The sequence below is a fragment of the Nuphar pumila genome, chromosome 11 (genome assembly GCF_984573655.1).
Source record: "Nuphar pumila chromosome 11, dmNupPumi1.hap1.1, whole genome shotgun sequence".
Taxonomy (NCBI): domain Eukaryota; kingdom Viridiplantae; phylum Streptophyta; class Magnoliopsida; order Nymphaeales; family Nymphaeaceae; genus Nuphar; species Nuphar pumila.
Genome location: NC_143259.1, coordinates 14,603,035 through 14,621,575, shown reverse-complemented (window position 1 = coordinate 14,621,575; position 18,541 = coordinate 14,603,035). Strand labels below are relative to the sequence as shown.

The 18,541-nt window shown below is 38.6% G+C and overlaps 1 protein-coding gene across 4 annotated transcripts in view; it reads left to right on the top strand.

Moving 5' to 3' along the window:
• Positions 1-1,759: 1,759 nt before the first annotated feature.
• The window catches only part of ATS1 (phospholipid/glycerol acyltransferase family protein), a 30,911-nt gene continuing 14,129 nt past the window's right edge, over positions 1,760-18,541 (top strand). For all 4 annotated transcript variants that reach the window (XM_089981532.1, XM_089981533.1, XM_089981531.1 and 1 more), the window contains exons 1-2: positions 1,760-2,398; positions 5,421-5,518. In XM_089981532.1, the coding sequence (XP_089837658.1) occupies positions 2,074-2,398; positions 5,421-5,518 (423 nt within the window). In that variant the 5' untranslated portion in view covers positions 1,760-2,073. The remainder of the gene's footprint in view (positions 2,399-5,420; positions 5,519-18,541) is intronic.

Genomic DNA, 18,541 nt, shown 5'->3' with positions numbered 1-18,541 from the left:
CACAATGCTTTAATGATACTTGTTGAAATGTTTGTGCGTCATTGTTTTTTTTCATACTGCCTAACAAAAATGAAGAAGAGAAGACTGTAAAAAGAGATGGCCGACAAATCATCCTTTGACACCCACCAATGATCGAACCAGTCGTTCGATTTATAATTATCTTCACGATGTAGGAACGAATCCGAAAAAGTTTTCTATCTAATACAAGGCAGGAACGAGAAGGCGACCTCATGTGTTGTAGCACAAGTTAAAAACAAAGACTGAACATGCAAATCTATATACGAGGAGCAAAAGGACATTTTCGTTCAGTGCATATCTACTTTTTTTTTTTATATATATTATTTTATTATAAAATCAAGGTGAGCAATATTGACATATAAATTATATGTGTCCCAAAATATTATTCCGTACACACCACAACAGCCCAAATTTGTGTTATTGGGAGAACACACAACACCCTCCCCGTATCGATGGTGAGAGGGCTTTGGGGAGGGTGTCTTTGGCTATAAAAGGCCTTCCTTCTCCTACCACTTTTTACTATAATAAAATTTCATTTCTCTTGGGAAGTGCAAAAAAGCGTGTCAGGGTTTCCCAAAACAGTAAATACTTTTAATGCTAGAATAAAGTAAGTAGTTATTTCGATAAAAGTGCGCCAATCCTAGATGTTGCTTCAGAATTTATTATGTTGATAAAAATAAGGGAAAAATTTGCGAGAAATTGAAATCTACCGGTAGTTTGGAAAAGATGCATTTAAAACGTGAATATTTCGGTTTGTCAATATTTCACATTTTTCACGATAAAATAAAAATATCGCCGAAATTTGTGACTATGGCTAAAAAAAAAGGTTCGAACTTTAGATTGAACCAACCAAGGAAGAAGATAATATCCATGTCTCCATCAATGGCTTATTCGTCTTCCTTGTCACCCTCAAAATTATTTCAAGGATATCATTGTGGTCGACGAATTGGAATTTGATCGATCTCATTATTTTAAAGTCGTTGGAATAATCATACATCATTCTAAGAATGGTACCCTGCACGTAAGCTAAGGACGAAAGCGGGTCTGGAGTTTGACTTAGAACCGAACTGTATTGCCTAAATATGGAGCTGGCTGCCGAAAGATCCTTATCATATCTTGGTTCCACTGGATCTCTGCAGACCAGGTCTCCACGACGTGGATCACCCCTTCTGATGATCAAAGATATTAAAAATCTGGATATCAGGTCTTTTTTCAGTAAAATTCTTTTGTTTTTTTGAAAAGTATCAATCAAATATTGACTCAACGAGAATTAATAATATAGAGATATTAATTTCAAGCGGGCACACACACACACATGTATTTATTTATATATTTATATTGTAAAAACATGTTAATATCTGAATAAAAAAACGTGATTTTTGGTTGTTGGTCAGACCTTGAAGGGGTCGTATGGTTCCTGCCAGAGTGGGTCCAGTCCGGTTTGGGTGGGATTCAGGTGGGGTCCGTCTTTTTTGTTCCTGAAATCCGACAATATCACCTAATTTAAAACACCACGTAATTTATCACGATAAAACTTAAAAGTGTTTTTTGTATTATTTTAACGTTATTTATATTTTCATATATTTATTGGAAAAAGCCCGATATTTGTTAAAAAAAACCCCACTTTTTGGTTCCCACCACTCATCCGGTAACTCATCGCCACGTGTGAGCTTCATCTCTGCCACGTCGGACACTGATCCGAGAAGAGAGGATGGAAGGAATCATCAAGAACGCGAAATCCATCACCTCCTCTCCTGAAAGATCCGATTACCTCCCTCTCTTTCTCTCGCGTCACCCAGAGAGACAGACCCTCACTCCCCTCACCAAAGAGAAGACGCTCTTTGAACCAAACCCCAATCTTCTGCGTTTCCTTTCTCCCGATACTTTCCTTTACAGAACGAGCTCTTCTTCTGAAGATTCCCTTTCCGTTCCATCTACGCTCTTGAAGCAAGGCATTCCTGGGATTAAGTTTAGGTTTCCCGAGCTCGATTTCTTGTCCTCAGAGCTCCCGATCGGCCTCCTGGAGCGCTACAGAAGAGTTGGCGGGCGCTTACTATGTTGATCCTATCTGCTGCTGTCGCCGCTCCCGCGTTTAGGCCCGTCTCCGGCTTCTGCTCCCCCACCGTCTTCCTTCTGTCGGGGCGGCCCGTCTCCACCCGCAGATCTCTGTCGATTCGGCAGAGCGTCCTGCCTATCGTCTGCGCCTTGAAGGTCGCCGGGATGGCGGAGATTGTGGAGGACAAGGAGTCCGTCGACCGTGTTCCTGTGAAGAGCTTATTGAAGCAAGGCGGGGATGAGGCTCCGGAGGCGGGATCTTGCAGCGAGATGGCGGAGTCCTCCAGGCGCTCGCGGATGTTTCTTGATGCTCAGAGCGAGAAAGGTTGGGAATCTTGATGATGTTTTTTTTTTCTTGTGATATAATCGAGTTTCAGGGCGGAGTTGCCAGCATTGCGGGGATATTTTGCTTTTCCTGTTTCCCTTATGTTCATTGTTTTCTTGATGCGACGACGGTGCGTTCAAGAACGTAGGGAATGGGTGACAGTAATAACAATCACGCCGAGTTTTTGGACAACTGATTGCTTTCTTGCTTTACAATAGTTTGAATGTTTTCTTGTTTGTTTCGAAAGGCTATTGAAATTAAGATGTTACGTAGTTCTTGGATTGTGCTATGATCATTAAGAATGATAAAGTTAATAACGATAATTCGAGTATGGAGACAGAAAGATCAAGATCGTACAACAAAAACTATCGATTGATAATGCTACTTCGTGTATGAAGATGCAGGATTGTAGAGCAAGATCTATCATGGAGAATTTAAGCACTAATTTGCTGATTGTACGAGTTTCTAGCATAATTCAATCAGAAGGGTATATAAAACAACCTCTCTGTCTTCCTTTTACTGGTCTTTTGGGTTTTTGTTATCACGTCTGGTGTGAGTTTGGGATTGAATTATCCTCATGGGTTCCGTCATCAGTGGCCTTTTTGGCGGAAGCTTGGTTGGTCCTTATGGTTGGTTTATTTTTAACTTTGGCTCCGGGGAGTTCTGGATTGGATAAGAGTGAGATGGCTGAGTGTATTCAAGTTCGTTTCTCTATAGAGAGTGATATTGTAATCTCGGTCTGGTTGAGATACTCGATTTTGAGTACTATCGTTCTGCATCCCCCTTATGTTCTAGTCATATTGGAATCTTCATAAAAATGGTGTAGCCATGTGACATAGCTTGAAGGTACCGTTGGTAGTGTGACAAAGGCGTTTGTTTATAACTTGCCTTCATCCAGGCGTTTTCTTATGCCTTTTGCATATTAGACAGGCTTGGTTGAATTGCATCTTTCAGTGATGAATTATTTTCTTCGTGAAGCCAGTAATTGTGAAAAATGAAAAAAATTCTGGGAGTTCGAAGTGAGTAATTTGGATCATGGAATGTTACTCTGATCTCTCGTAGCTCTTGGCATGTGGAAAATAGAAGTCTGTGGCCCTCCACTTTTCATTCTCTGGGACCTTATTCTATTCATCATTCATTTCATAGATGCAGATGCACGCACAGTATCACCACCATTATTACCTTAGTTGTCTCTAGAGTTATACATGCAGGTATTCTAAGCAAGGTCTTGGTATGATCTCTTCTATATCTTTTGTAACTTGCAAAGAAATATCATATCCAGACGAGGACCTCACCATTGCAATACCCCATATAGGGAACACCATTGGGACATTCTTTTTTAGTCTAGACATGTTATAAGAAAAAAAGTTTGAAGAAACTTGATGGTCAATGCTCATATCATCGACCCCAATTGTTTTGGGATGAAGGCGTAGTTGTTGTTGTTGTTGTTGTAAACTTGATGGCCAATAAGCAGATGATTTCAATTTTTTATTTGCAATAAACACTCATGTGCACAAAGTGGAAATCTTTATTTTATTGTGAGTGCAATGCTAACGTGCCTAATGCTCATGACCTTAAAAACCATGCATGATGGAGTTCTCATCCTTTCTGACCTTCTAAGAACGAACAATATGTGCTTTGGCATCAACTGTCAGTCCATCTTGGAGTCCTTTAGATAGTCTTTAAGAAACATGGTGTGAGACAAACTTTATGTGGATTTTAAGGGTCATAATCACCATGTTTAAGTTTCCAAGTTGAAAAGCATTGTTTTCTTCAAACAAAGGTGCAATTTAAATTGTTTGTCAGATAATTATTTCAATCATAGATGATAGATAATGTAAACCAGAGTGGTACAAAGTGGATATGCATATTTTGAGTTGAACTGTCACTTTCTAAAGTAGGGCACTAGGGATTCACCAAGAGTTTTTTTGTCATCATACATCGCGATTAAATTGTGAAGCAGAAATGAAGCATATGCTTGTAGTAGATGTGTAATAGATCCTGCTGATGGGTGTTTTCAAGCTGACATGCATAAGGAGAAAGTTTCCACATAAAGCTTACAGTGGGAATAAGTGTTCATTGCAAACTCTATTCATTCTTTAAATTTTTTTAGTTCCTCAAGGTTTTTTTGTTTGAAAATTATGATGTCTTCAGATCTATGTCACATTAGGTGCGGCTGTGGGTGCGATGCAGCAATATCAAAAAACTTGGGTGTGGGTTGCATGTGTATATATATACACACACATTTGTATTCCATAGAATGCATTTATAATTATACAATATAATTCCTTTCGAGTTTTTAACTTTTCTTAAACTTAGACAATTTTGGACTTGGACAGAGTTGACCAAGTCTAAAATTGGATTGAAATCGTTGGGTGTGGGTTGACCGCACACAGCTATGCAGGGTTCTGTGTCTCACTGTGTCGACACAGGTGCTTTGGGGGTGCAGAAGTACCTGTGTTGCATAACTTTGGATGGGCATCTGATGTTCATCAATTTTATATATACCACACCCTTGAATGCAAGAAAAAGTGGAGCAAGGAAATTCTCATGGTGCTTGATTTTTCTTTTTCTTGTCTTTGGTTTTTACTGGTAAGTGGTAACATATTGTGAAATTCTCCTTCTTAAAGTACAGAAATCAATCTTTGTAAAACTATGCGAGTTTTTGCAATTTTGTCAGTGTACAAAGTTTCTAGGTGGATTTTGTGAATCCTGGCTTATGCCAAATTCAAAGATACTGGCAAGAAATTTCATAAAAAAAAACTTCTATTGAAAAAGAAAAGAATCAATTAGAAATTTTCTTCATGCAATAGAACTTGGCCTATTATGGCCGTTGTCTAGCTCATGTGCATATTCACTAAAGCCGTTAACTCTTGGTCTGATTGTCAAATCTATATATTCTATTAATAACTACTGTGCAACTGATATGGAATCTTCAGGTTGTTACCGAAGTTCCTCAATCAATTTTTGCTCTCATAAATTTGTGCAGAACTTGATTAATCTTCTTTTAATTGAGCCACAGAGCTTCTCCTAAGGATTAGAAAGGAACTGGAATGTGGAAAGCTGTCTCCAAATGTTGCTGCTTTGATGGAAGAGTTGTACCAGAATTATCGGAATGCTGTACGTAAGAAGCCTTTTTCATATGCTTCATTTATGGTATTCCTTCACATTAGATTGAATTGAGTTGCCACATAGAAGCATGGTAGTCTTCTGCTATTAGCACACTTTTTCTTGGGAAAACATTTTCTGTTGCGGCATAAAAAGGAAAAATTTTCATTATGAAAAGGCGAATTATGTCTTAATGTATGGCTTTTATTTGCAAATCCCAGTCGCAACATGTATTGCTCAGGTTTGGACACTCAAAATGGCAGGGCTATTATAGTAAGTGGAAGTGCTTTATAAAGGAATAAATTGCAAAGGAAAAATGACATTAATTAATTGAACTTTTTAAAGAATATGAAGGCACCTTCAAACTTAACTTGGATCAGTGAAGAATGCACCATGGATTTAGACAACAACATGATCAGGCTTCCCCCTAAGCTTGAGAAGCTGAAGCTTATATACTAATGGAAAGGTGAAAATGTGCAAACTAAGAATCTTTGGTATAAATATACACTAGGAAAGAACTTGAAGGTTGAACACTTTTTGTTGAAAAAAAGGAAAATTTATTAGAATCACCTCAAAGAGAATGAAGATAAGAGATAAGAGTTTTCATGAAAATAGAAAAGAAATAAATAAAAGGTGATCAGTGGACATCCCAAATAATGATCCCGAGTCCCACTAGTCAGCTAATTGTCCCAGACTAGAGGATCCAAGCCCAGTCAAATCCTTGTTAGGCCAGGTTGACTTAGCATATAAATGAACATCTCCTTTAAACATGTTGATAGCTAGAGACAGTTAATAGATCAGAAGGAATGAACATGCCCATGAGGCTTCCATCTGGTATTTGGCATCAAATGCATATCTGAAACCAGATCCTGGAATTGCTAGAAATCTTTCAAAATTTCTAGTTTTTCTTTGGAACTTCCCCATAAAGAGTAATATCTGATACATTGAAAACATTGGTCTATTTCATGATATTGTAGATACATTTTAGCATTTGGTAATATAATATTGAACATTTTTGTGACATTGATGATATCATGTATCACGATATTAGTAGCGTGATTCATATACATTTTGATATTGATAATATCATGTATCATGATATTAGTATTGATTCAAATACATATGCATACATGCGTACACACACACACACTCATATATATATATATATATATATATTGTAACGCCCCAAAATTTCAAACTTGCAAACGTTTAAGAAAACAGGCAAGAGACAAAAAAAAATCTCTTTCCTTTCAGAGTTTATTTATGTAATCAGCGGAAGATAATTCTTTTGTTGAATTTAGAAAGGCAAGCTGACAACTTTGGGCACGTTAGCTAAAAGAACCAAAACTCACTACACATGATACTTGCAAAACACTTGGAAAAGCTACTTTCATTTAAAGAAGTTCCCAAATAGTACAAATTTTGGATATCCAAAGGAAAATCAGTGACAAAACCCAAAAACGTCAAGAAAAAAAGAATCTTGAAGCCATCTTGTATTGCGCCATCGTTCGTGGTGTACCTAATCATCACCTGTACCCATAGAATGAGTTAGTTTCGCAAAAAACTAGTAGGTACACAAGAGAAACTACAGAAAACTGAATTAAGAGCATTTAATTCAGCATGCTAAGCAGTTTAAAGCAGATCAACAGTTAAACAGGTAAGCAGTTCAAAGCAGGTAAGCAATTCAAAACTCGATTGAACAAAACGTATGCGATTAAACTTTTGTCTTCGCAAGAGTTTATACAGAGCCATAAAAAGGGTTTAGCAGAAGACTATAAGAATACTATCTTCTACTTGATTCGACACAGATGAAGAGACACAATGAGACATTGCTCTAGCTTGTTTTCGTTTTTTGAACGGGGTCTCTATATTTAATCATTATTTTGTCGCTCTCACTATTTCTAACAAACTCTTTGTCCTGAACAACCTTAATTTATGCCCATCTCTCATGGCCTTACGCGGCCAACTGCCACCTGTTATTACTCGCTTAAGGCGTCATACTTTCTCAGAAAAACCCACCTTTCCATAGAAGGTCCAAAACATGATATAAAATCAATAAAGATCTGATTCCCACATCTGGGTTCAACATATAATCATGCTAAAACAGAAAGCCAAATCTATAGATTCATAACTGACTATTTCAATCAATCTCAGAAGATCATCACAGCTCACTATAACTTTTTATGGTAATCAAAATTTACAAGTTCCACGTCGGATCTCCTGGTCTAGGAAATGTATTACCTCATAAGGAATTACCGCCCTAGATGGTATACTTGGTCTTGGACAATACACTTCCTCACAGGATTTCACCATCTTTGAGGCTACCCGCTCTTGGACAATTTACTTCCTCATAGAGATTCTACCGCTCTAGCCGATTACCAGATCTTGATCATACATACCCTCATAGAGAATCCTTTGGGAACCCGGTCCTCAACAAATGCCATATTCAATAAAAATTATTGTGATACATACATCAATACAAATGACCGCTCTCAGGATCGATAGCCATCATTATAATTAACAAGATCAACGCCGGATCACCTGGTCTGGGAAATGTACAACCTCACAAGGAATTACCGCCCTAGATGGTATACCTGGTATTGGACCATACCCTTCCTCACAGGAGTTTTTCATCTTTGCGGCTACCCGCTCTTGGACAATGTACATCCTCACAGAGATCTACCACTCTAGCCAAGTCACCTGATCTTGATCATACACACCCTCGCAGATAATTCTTTGGAGATCAGGTCATCAACAGATACCATACTCAGTGATACATGCATCAGCTCCGAATAATTGACTGCTCTTGGGGTCAGTAGCCACCAATATGGGCACAAACATGTATACCAGCAATATGCATCGTATAACTTCATATGGTAAAACAAAACACAAGATCACACATTCCTCCAATAAGGTTTCATGAACCATGAACATTTATCGCATGCTTTCAACATTTCTTATCACATGACATTTCAATCACATCATACAAAAGCATATTACACCACACATCATATCATTGCCATAAGGAACATTGCATTCCTCAAATAGGACCTCAAAGTATGCGAAATCAAACATGAGTTCTATACATATGAGAACACACACATAATATATTATGAATCAACTAAACTTTAACATAGGGAACTCCTACGTAGTTCAATAAATTCACATAGGATTCAAGTTATATGTATAAATATTGAGATCATTGCATCATTATATGCAGAGACAATTCTTGTCTCAAAGCACATCACATTCGACCTTTCTAGCGTGTAACTCACGTACATATCTTCAAGACATTTTAATCAAATATTCATGATACTTATCAATCATGTTATATAGATATGTTATATTCACACAAACAATCATAATGCAATCTTCTGCAATACAACTATGTAGGCGTGACATGTTAAAATGTATCTCCTAAATTCGTTGATGTAAATATAAATATATATACTTATATACCTAGAGATACATATACATATAAATATTTATATGTATATGTATCTCTATTTATATAAATATGTATATTTATATATTTTTCTTTTTTGATTACCCGATAAGGGTATAATTGTAATTTCACCTTTTGCGCATATTCCATTTGAAATATGTTGTATCTTTTTTTCCTTTTATTTTTTGTATCTTTTTATTTTTTTTTATTCTTTTCCTTTTTCCCTAAAAGGTGCATTGGGGGTCCCCCAAGAGAGTCGTTGGGGCCCCCCAACGGTCACAAATGTGACCGTTGGGGGCTCCCCAACGACTCCCTTGGGAGCCCCCTTGCACCTCCTCCTTCTTGTATAAATAGGGGTGTTCCCCTCTTGTTTTTCCTAAGCTTGAGAGACTCAAGCATTCGGTTCCTTCTATAAAATACATGCCATTGTGCATGTTTATTGTTTTTACGCTTTTGCGTATTTGTTCAAGTGTTGTGAGAGTGCCTTCGTGCACATCTTTTTCATATTTTTTGTGCTCGTATGCGTATTGTCTTTTCATAGACAATTTTACATGGTATCAGAGCAAGGTTGATTATTGAAGATCGTGGGATTCTCTTTTTTTCGAGTGCCTCGAAAAACGTGCCTTCCGATCCTTGAAGATTGAAGTGGTGGATTTTTCTTCTCAAATATTTTAGAAGAATCTTGTGCAAAATTGGTGTTGGAAATATTGTGTTGGTACGCTTTTTTCTCTATCTCTCTTCTCTCTAATGGGCGAAAAAGAGTCCCATTTTGCTCTTGGTTTCAAATTAAATGGGTCTAACTATCATGTTTGGGCCGGGAATATGGAGGCTCATATAAAAGGGAAAGGCCTATGGGGATATGTTCTTGGCACAATTCCGGAACCGGAACCCAAGATTACCATAGTAAAAGAAGGCGAAATCAAGATTCTTGAGGGAGAAGAAAGAACCAAAGCTCTTGAAGAATACTCCAAGAAACACGATGAATGGGAAATGAAGAATTTCAAGATTCTCTCATGGTTTTTCTCATCCGTAGAAACCAAGATTAATGCCAACATTATTAAATTCAAAAAGGCATCGGAAGCTTGGCATTATCTTGAAAAAATGTACACCTCAAGGGATCTCTCTCATAAGTATTACCTTCAAAAGAAGGCTATCTCTCTCTCCCAAGGTGAAATGACGATTAGCGAATACTTTGCCGATCTTTCCTCTATTTGGGATGAGCTTGCAATGCTTGAACCAAAATGGAGTGAAGAGGCAATTGAGCTCCGTCATAAGCAACTTGAAGAAGATCGGTTCTTCAATTTCTTAAATGGGCTAAGGCCCGAATTTGAGCAAATAAGGTCATCTCTTCTCTCTTCTTTCACTCCCCCTTCTCTTGAAGATGTTCTCACCAAGTTAAGTGATGAAGAGACTCGTATGAATTTATGTAAACAAGGACCAAATGTCCTTGCGGTCCCTTGTAATATTGAAGAACATAGTGAGGTCAATGCTGTATCAAGACCCAGAAACAATGTAAAAACCTATCGTCCCCCTCATTTTAAATTCCAAAATCAAGGTGAAAATGGTGGTCAAAGAGGAAGAAGGGACTATAGCAAAACTATTTGTCATTTTTGTAAAGAACCGGGACACATCAAACCCGTATGTCCTAAATGGAAGAGACTTCTAGCTATGGAGACCACTGGTGTACCACAGAAGGATGAGGCATCTTCAAGTGGGACCCTTTCTATAAATCAAATAGTGGAAGCCCTTCAACCTCTCCTCAAGGGATCTACCTCCGGTGCGGCCGTATCCACTTCTTCTCCTCCAGGTAAAATCTCTTGGCTTTTGGACTCTGGTGCATCTTTTCATGTCCCCAAACTTTTTGTCACTTTCCGATTATTTGAAAAACCGTTCCCCATCTTATGTCTCCACTGCTGATGGAACCTTTCTTGAAATTAAAGGAATTGGTAATTTTGAAACTCAAGAGTTTTCTATTCCAAAAATCAGATTTATACCTAAACTTAACTTAAACCTCCTCTCTGTTTCTCAACTCACGGACCATGGCTGTGATATTAAATTCTCTTGTGACAAATGCTTAATACAGGATCGCCAGTCCGGGAAATTGATTGGGGAAGGCTTTAGAAGAGGAGATCTATACTATATGAAATCTCTTCAAGTTCCAAAAGTTTTGTGTAATGTTGCCCGACATAAGGATATAAATGTATGACACAAAAGACTTGGTCATCTTAATATCACCAAGTTATCATATTTACATTTTGCAAAAGACCTATGTAAAAGCTCTTTTTCTTGTAATGACTGCATTCTCGGAAAAATGCGCAGCTTACCTTTTGAGCAAAGAACTATGTTCTCTTCCAAAACTTTCGAAATTGTTCACTCAGATGTTTGGGGACTCGCACCTGTTGTTTCAAAAGGAGTTTTTTTTTATTATGTAATATTTGTGGATGACTTTTCCCGTTACTCGTGGATATATTTTCTTAAGTTTAAACATGAAGTGTTTTCATGTTTTAAAAATTTTCACTCAATGATTAAGAATCAATTCAATAGCAACATAAAGATTTTTAGAAGTGACTCTGGGGGAGAATATCTCTCCAATCAATTTAAGGTATATCTTGAGGATCACGGTATTATTCACCAAAGGTCTTGTCCTAAAACACCTCAACAGAATGAGTTGGCTGAAAGAAAACATAGGCACATTATTGAGACCACTAGGACCCTTCTTATATCTCAAAATATTCCTAAAAACTTTTGGGCCGAAGCAGCTCTTGCTTCTGTTTATTTAATAAATCGTCTACCATCTAGGTTATTAGGTAAAATATCTCCTTTTGAGATACTACATAAGCTTGAACCTGATTATAATAGGTTAAGGGTCTTCGGATGTAAGTGTTTCATACTTACGGATAAGAATGACAAGCTTTCACCCAAGGCTATCCCTTGTGCTTTTCTTGGGTATTCCGAAACTCAAAAAGGGTTTCGTTGTTACGATCTTCGAGAGGATAAGCTATATGTCTCTAGAAATGTAACCTTTTTAGAAAATGAGAGTGGTTTTGAAAAAAATGTTTCTCAACAAGAAAATTTTGATTACTCCTTCTTATTTCACTTGTTATCTAGTAATGATGACATATCCAGTGATGATGATGTATCATTAAACCATGATGAGGAAAATAATGAAGATATTGGTGAACATAATGATCCAGAAAGTAGAGTTCCAAGTGAGCCTATTACCTACTCTCGTAGAAACCAAGACACCTTTAGAAGTGCTATTGATCAATATAGTGAGCTTTCCACTCCTCTTGACCATAGAAGATCTGAAAGAAATAGAAGACCTCCAACTCACTTTGTATCGTTTGATTCTTTTTCACCCCGATATAGGGCTTGTCTTAGTGCTATTCACTCTTATTTCGAACCAAGAAATTTTGCAGAAGCTAAAAAATGTATAGAATGGCAAGAAGCCATGCAAAGTGAACTTAATGCTCTTAAAAAGGCAGGAACTTGGGATTTTCAAACTCTACCTATAGGAAAGAAAACTATAGGCTGTCGATGGGTCTTTAAAGTTAAAACTAAGAGTGATGGTTCTTTAGAAAGGTATAAAGCTCGCTTAGTTGCTAAAGGGTATGGGCAAGAGTATGGAATTGATTACGAAGAAACCTTTGCCCCTGTAGCTCGGATGGTTACTGTTAGGTGTCTTATTACTATTGCTTCTATTAAAAATTGGAACATTTTTCAAATGAATGTTAAAAATGCCTTTTTAAATGGTGATCTTAACGAAAAAGTATATATGGATGCCCCACCAGGCATGATAATCCCTAAGGATAAAGTTCTTCGTCTTCGAAAGGCTCTCTATGGCTTAAAGCAGGCCCCCAAAGCCTGGTATGATAGATTTACCAGTGTAATGTTGGAAAATGGTTTTTCATCCTGTTATACTGACACTGCTTTGTTTACTAGAAAATCTAATGCAGGGATTGTAATTTTATTACTTTACGTTGATGACATGTTAATAACAGGTGATGATGTTCAAGGAGTCAAGGGTATTAAGTCCGTCTTGACTTCAAAATTTGAGATGTCAGACTTAGGTTTTCTGACATATTTTCTTGGAATTGAGGTTGCCTATTCGCAACGTGGTTATTTTCTATCTCAATCTAAACTTGCCTGCGAGATTATTGACAGGTCAGGTATTTCTGATGTCAAAGTATGCGAAACTCCTGAAGTTGTGGGAGCAAAAATGAAGATTGACGACGGTGTTCCTCTAACCGATCCTACTCCTTACAGGCAGTTGGTAGGGTCTTTAATGTATCTTAGCATTACTCGACCCGACTTGTCACATGCTATACACATCGCCAGTCAGTTTCAGCATGCTCCTACAACCATTCATATGAGTGCTGTGCTCCGCATCATTAGATATTTGAAGGGAACGATAAATAAGGGAGTATTTCTATCCTCTTCCTCTGAATTGAAATTGCTTGCTTATACTGACTCAGATTGGGGAGGTGACCCTAGTAACCGTCACTCCACCACTGGTTTCTGTGTTTTCTTAGGTGAGTCCTTGATCTCATGGCGATGCAAAAAGCAACAAAAGGTCTCCCTGTCATCCACTGAAGCCGAATATAGAGCAATGGCATCTACCACCATGAAAATTGTATGGATTCGAAGTCTTTTGGAAGATATGGGAGTATTTATCAGAGAACCAACAAAGTTGTGCTGTGACAATAAAAGTGCAATTTATATTGCCAAGAATCACACCTTTCACGAGCGAACAAAGCATATAGAGATGGACTGTCATTATGTCAGAGAAGAATACTTGAAGAAGGTCATTGATCTTCCATACGTAACGTCTGAGTATCAGCTTGCTGACTTCTTCACCAAAGCTCTATGTTCGCCCAGATTTCATTTCCTCCTTGGCAAACTTGCGGTTATCACACCGTAAGTTTGAGGGGGGGTGTTAAAATGTATCTCCTAAATTCGTTGATGTAAATATAAATATATATACTTATATACCTAGAGATACATATACATATAAATATTTATATGTATATGTATCTCTATTTATATAAATATGTATATTTATATATTTTTCTTTTTTGATTACCCGATAAGGGTATAATTGTAATTTCACCTTTTGCGCATATTCCATTTGGAATATGTTGTATCTTTTTTTCCTTTTATTTTTTGTATCTTTTTATTTTTTTTTATTCTTTTCCTTTTTCCCTAAAAGGTGCATTGGGGGTCCCCCAAGAGAGTCGTTGGGGGCCCCCAATGGTCACAAATGTGACCGTTGGGGGCTCCCCAACGACTCCCTTGGGAGCCCCCTTGCACCTCCTCCTTCTTGTATAAATAGGGGTGTTCCCCTCTTGTTTTTCCTAAGCTTGAGAGACTCAAGCATTCGGTTCCTTCTATAAAATACATGCCATTGTGCATGTTTATTGTTTTTACGCTTTTGCGTATTTGTTCAAGTGTTGTGAGAGTGCCTTCGTGCACATCTTTTTCATATTTTTTGTGCTCGTATGCGTATTGTCTTTTCATAGACAATTTTACAGTCATTTACCTGTATAAGTATCATAATCATAAGAATCTCAGAGACGCCAAAGTCATACGTAATTTCATCGATAAGCTTTTACTTGATACAAAATACGTACTCAAAACACACGAAAGTCTTATGACCTATCAACCAGTGAGAACAGACTTATGTTTCGATATTACTGGCCTGCGTGTACGTGCAGACAAATCGTAGAAACAACTGAGACTAGTTCGGGCGTTTGTTATTCTATGTATTTTCAATAACCCGAATAGCTAGTTGAGTCCGCTACTAAGAGGACAACTTTAGCCGAGAGAGGATTCCCTAAAGGCAGGTATTTGGCAACTGATGCATCAAACTTCTGTAGAAGTCCATGGGATTTAACACTTAGGATAATGTCTGGTAGTCCCTTCCCCTAACTCCAATGACTAGGGAGGCCGGATCTTTGCCCGTGGGGTGGTTATTAACAACCTGTCTATTGGAGTGTGTACCGCTCTGTCCTCTCCCTTGACAGACTACAAGAAGCGAATGAGTGCGTCAGAGGTAAATTAACTGACGACTCATTCTATATGCTCTGGTCTTTTGACCAAATGAGCATCTTACCTGTGAAGGCGATCCCATTTTTGTGTTTACAATATTATGCATTTAGCACTGTTCGAGGTCGCATGATCATCTCATCCGATCATCGCAGTACTAGCGTGTAGTGCACAACTACAACTACTCTAAGATGAAAGAGGTATAATTTCTCAATAGGAGTCTCAACAAAAGTGTTTCACAAAGATGTAATGTTTCTCAAACTTTACTTTTAACATTATTTATCTTTTGAAACAACTAATAGCTTGTGCCAACATTTGGCATGCGATTTTCTAGAATCTCATCCGCTATCATGATATCTACATGCCTCGCATGACTCGATACCGACCTCGATGAACGGGATGCGGGTTTCTCAACAAAACCCCCGCTAAGAAGTTCGCTCAAGCCCCAATTCGGGGTTACTCGAGATATGTCGAATAGACGAACAGAACCAGCTAATCACATCCTTCCAAATGCTTTGATTTGTGCAGTCTTTGATGCTTTTGCGTAGTTCCCTAAATTCTCAAGTCTACTTTGCAGGACTGCTCTCTCGAAAAGCCAGGATCCCTTGCTAGAGATCCCTCTCCTTAGACGAGGATGTATCGTTAAGCCCCCGACTCAACTCTAATCGCAAGAGAGAGAGCGATAAATGTCCCTTGCATCCTTCACGAGGATGCCTTTATAGCACATGCAATAAGCGAAAACTTGAGCGCCATTTGCAATGGTAAGCCAGTAACGAAACATTTGCAAAAGCAGGAGCCTGGGCGCAAAGCGCGACGACAAAGTAATGACTGTAAGCAGGAGTGCAAACGCAAAGCCTAGGCACAAAGCGCGACGACAAAGGAAAGACTGAAAGCATGAATGTGTAAGCGAAGCCTAGGCGCAAAGCACGGCGACAAACAAAAGACATGACAGAAAGTAAATGACAAGGATTGTGAAACCGTGTTCTTGAGTTAAATGCGTACTCGTATAAAAAAAAAATATATATATATATATATATTTATTTAATTAAACTTAATTCAATTGTCCAAGTCTTTCGTGGACTCTTTCCTTACCTTTGAGAGTTGCGAGATTGTTGGCGTCTGCGGGTGTAAGCGATTGACGGCTCGAGTATCGGTGCGCGAGCGGGATCCGTCGTACGAGCTGCAAAAGCGAGACGTCAACATGCTATCTCAATCAAAAAGGTAGAGAGGACAAGGGCGTTGCCGCTGTCCTGACGTGAAAGAAGCAGAGACAGGGGCATCGTGCCCCTGCGAACTTGCTGAACGGGAAAAATGGGGATGCATGGGGGCTGTACCCCTGCCTAACGATGGTTCATATAGAGGAAGGGGTTGTGCCCCTGCCTTCTGAAAAATCAGATAGAGGCAGGAGCTGCGCCCCTGCCTTCCGAAAGCGAGAGTAGGCAGGGGCTGTGCCCCTGCCTGACAAGGTGGAAGAGAGGCAGGGGTAACGCCCCTGCCTAACAAAAACAAGGGAGGCAGGGGCGAGGCCCCAGACCGTCGATTACAATGGGGGAGGCAGGGGGCTTCACCCCTGTCTGCCGAAGTTAGTGGAGGCAGAAGCGACGCCCCTGCCTACTAGAAGAAGAAGGCGCTGGGAGGGGGTTCGGCCCCTCCCCTGCCAAACTGAGGGTGCAAGGAGTGGGGTCGGCCCTTCCCCTGCAAAATGAGTGCACAGGGAGGGGCTTGGCCCCATCTTTGCCAAAGGGTACGCAAGGAGAGAGAGAGAGAGAGAGAGAGAGAGAGAGAGAGAGAGAGAGAGAGAGAGAGTTTCAAGAAACCTCCCCCCCTTGTCACCGCGTGCTTTTATAAGCACGCAGTCGACTAACACTTGACGGATCTGGGTCGGGTCCAGTTCCGGATACGGCCCGGGTCCAAATATTTTTTTTGATTTTTTGTGGGTTTTACACACACACACACACACACACACACATATATATATATATATATATATATATATATATATGTGCGTGTGTGTATCTATCTTTTATTTATTTTTTCTTGTGTATGTATATGACCCCGAAAAGTATCTACTTAAGTGATGATATTACATATTGTGGGGGTTGGTGTTCTTCCACTTATTGGTGAATGTTTTGTCAATCAAATTATGGATGTGTGCTCAGGGTTACCGGAAATGATAAAAGAGAGTGGGAAAAGCGCGTGTCGGGAAACCATTTCGGAAACGGGAAACATTTTGTTTCTGAAACATTTGGGAAACACCAAAAAATTCATGAAAAACATGTTTCCCATGCTATGGTAAACCGTTTCCTATGCATTTTCTCTCACGTTTTCCATCTGTTTCCCAAGATACACATTTTTTATTTTTTGTTTCATTAATTTATTATATTTTTTTGTCAAGCATTTTCCATGCGTTTCCTGGTTCGTTTCCTGTTCCTGTTTCACATGTTCCTGAAAAATCTCATTTCCAGTTGTTAAAATGTATTGATTCATATATATATATATATTTATATATGAGTGGATATGTGTATATTATATATTTTTAATTGTTTTATTATTGTAATAGGTTTTGCCCATGTAATGACATTTTTGTCATTTTACACATGTAATAGGTACTGCCCATTCGGGGCAGACCTGTCTTTATTTATTTTTCCTTTTTGTCCTTGTTATTTGTCACAAGGACTTTTTGGTCATTGGCCATATAGTCATTGGGATCTCCCCAACGACTATATTTATAGCCGTTGGGAAGATCCCAATGGCTTTATGGTGACCCATCTAGCCTATATAAAGGGGTAAATCCCCCCATTTGTTCCTAATGCTTTCCTAAGCATTCTATCTCAATAAAAAATATTATTTTTTATGTTTTTTTGTGTTCTTTTATGTATGCTCTTTGGTGCCTCTTATGATCTCATGTATTTGCCATTGATTGGCTTGTGTATTGTCTTTTCGTTGACTTGTGCTTGTGCACATTTAGGCTATTTGTAGCCATTGTATCTTAAGTGCTTTTGTATTGCCTTTGACATTTGTATTGTCCCTTGCAGGACTTGTTCTTGTGCTTATGCACATTATGATTTTGCTTTCCGCTTGATTTCATTACACCAGTTTTCGTTTCCCGAGACGTTTCCTGTTTCTGTTTCCCTTTCGGGCAACCTTGTGTTTTATATATTTGAGAACCTTTGCATAGTTTTATGTGTAATGAATAATACTTTTAGATTCATGTACTGACCATTGATGCTGGTTATGGTACCAAGGTGTTGCATGTATGTTTCCTATGCAGATCGTAAAAGTTGTTCCTTTTCATGTTCATCACCCTACTCATGCTAATGAAAAGGCGGAGAGCATGTATTTGTTAATCATCTATGCTTATGGTGGTGCCATGCCCTTTTTCGACCATCAATATTCTTGGTTTTTGGGATGCGTGTAACGTAGAAAACTCCTAGGCTCTAACCATCTGATGGATAGTTGGTCATAGTTTCTGAGAATTTCCCTTAGTCTGGTAATCCGGGTTAGCTGATCTAAGTTTGGCTGAATTATGAATGCTTTAATTCACT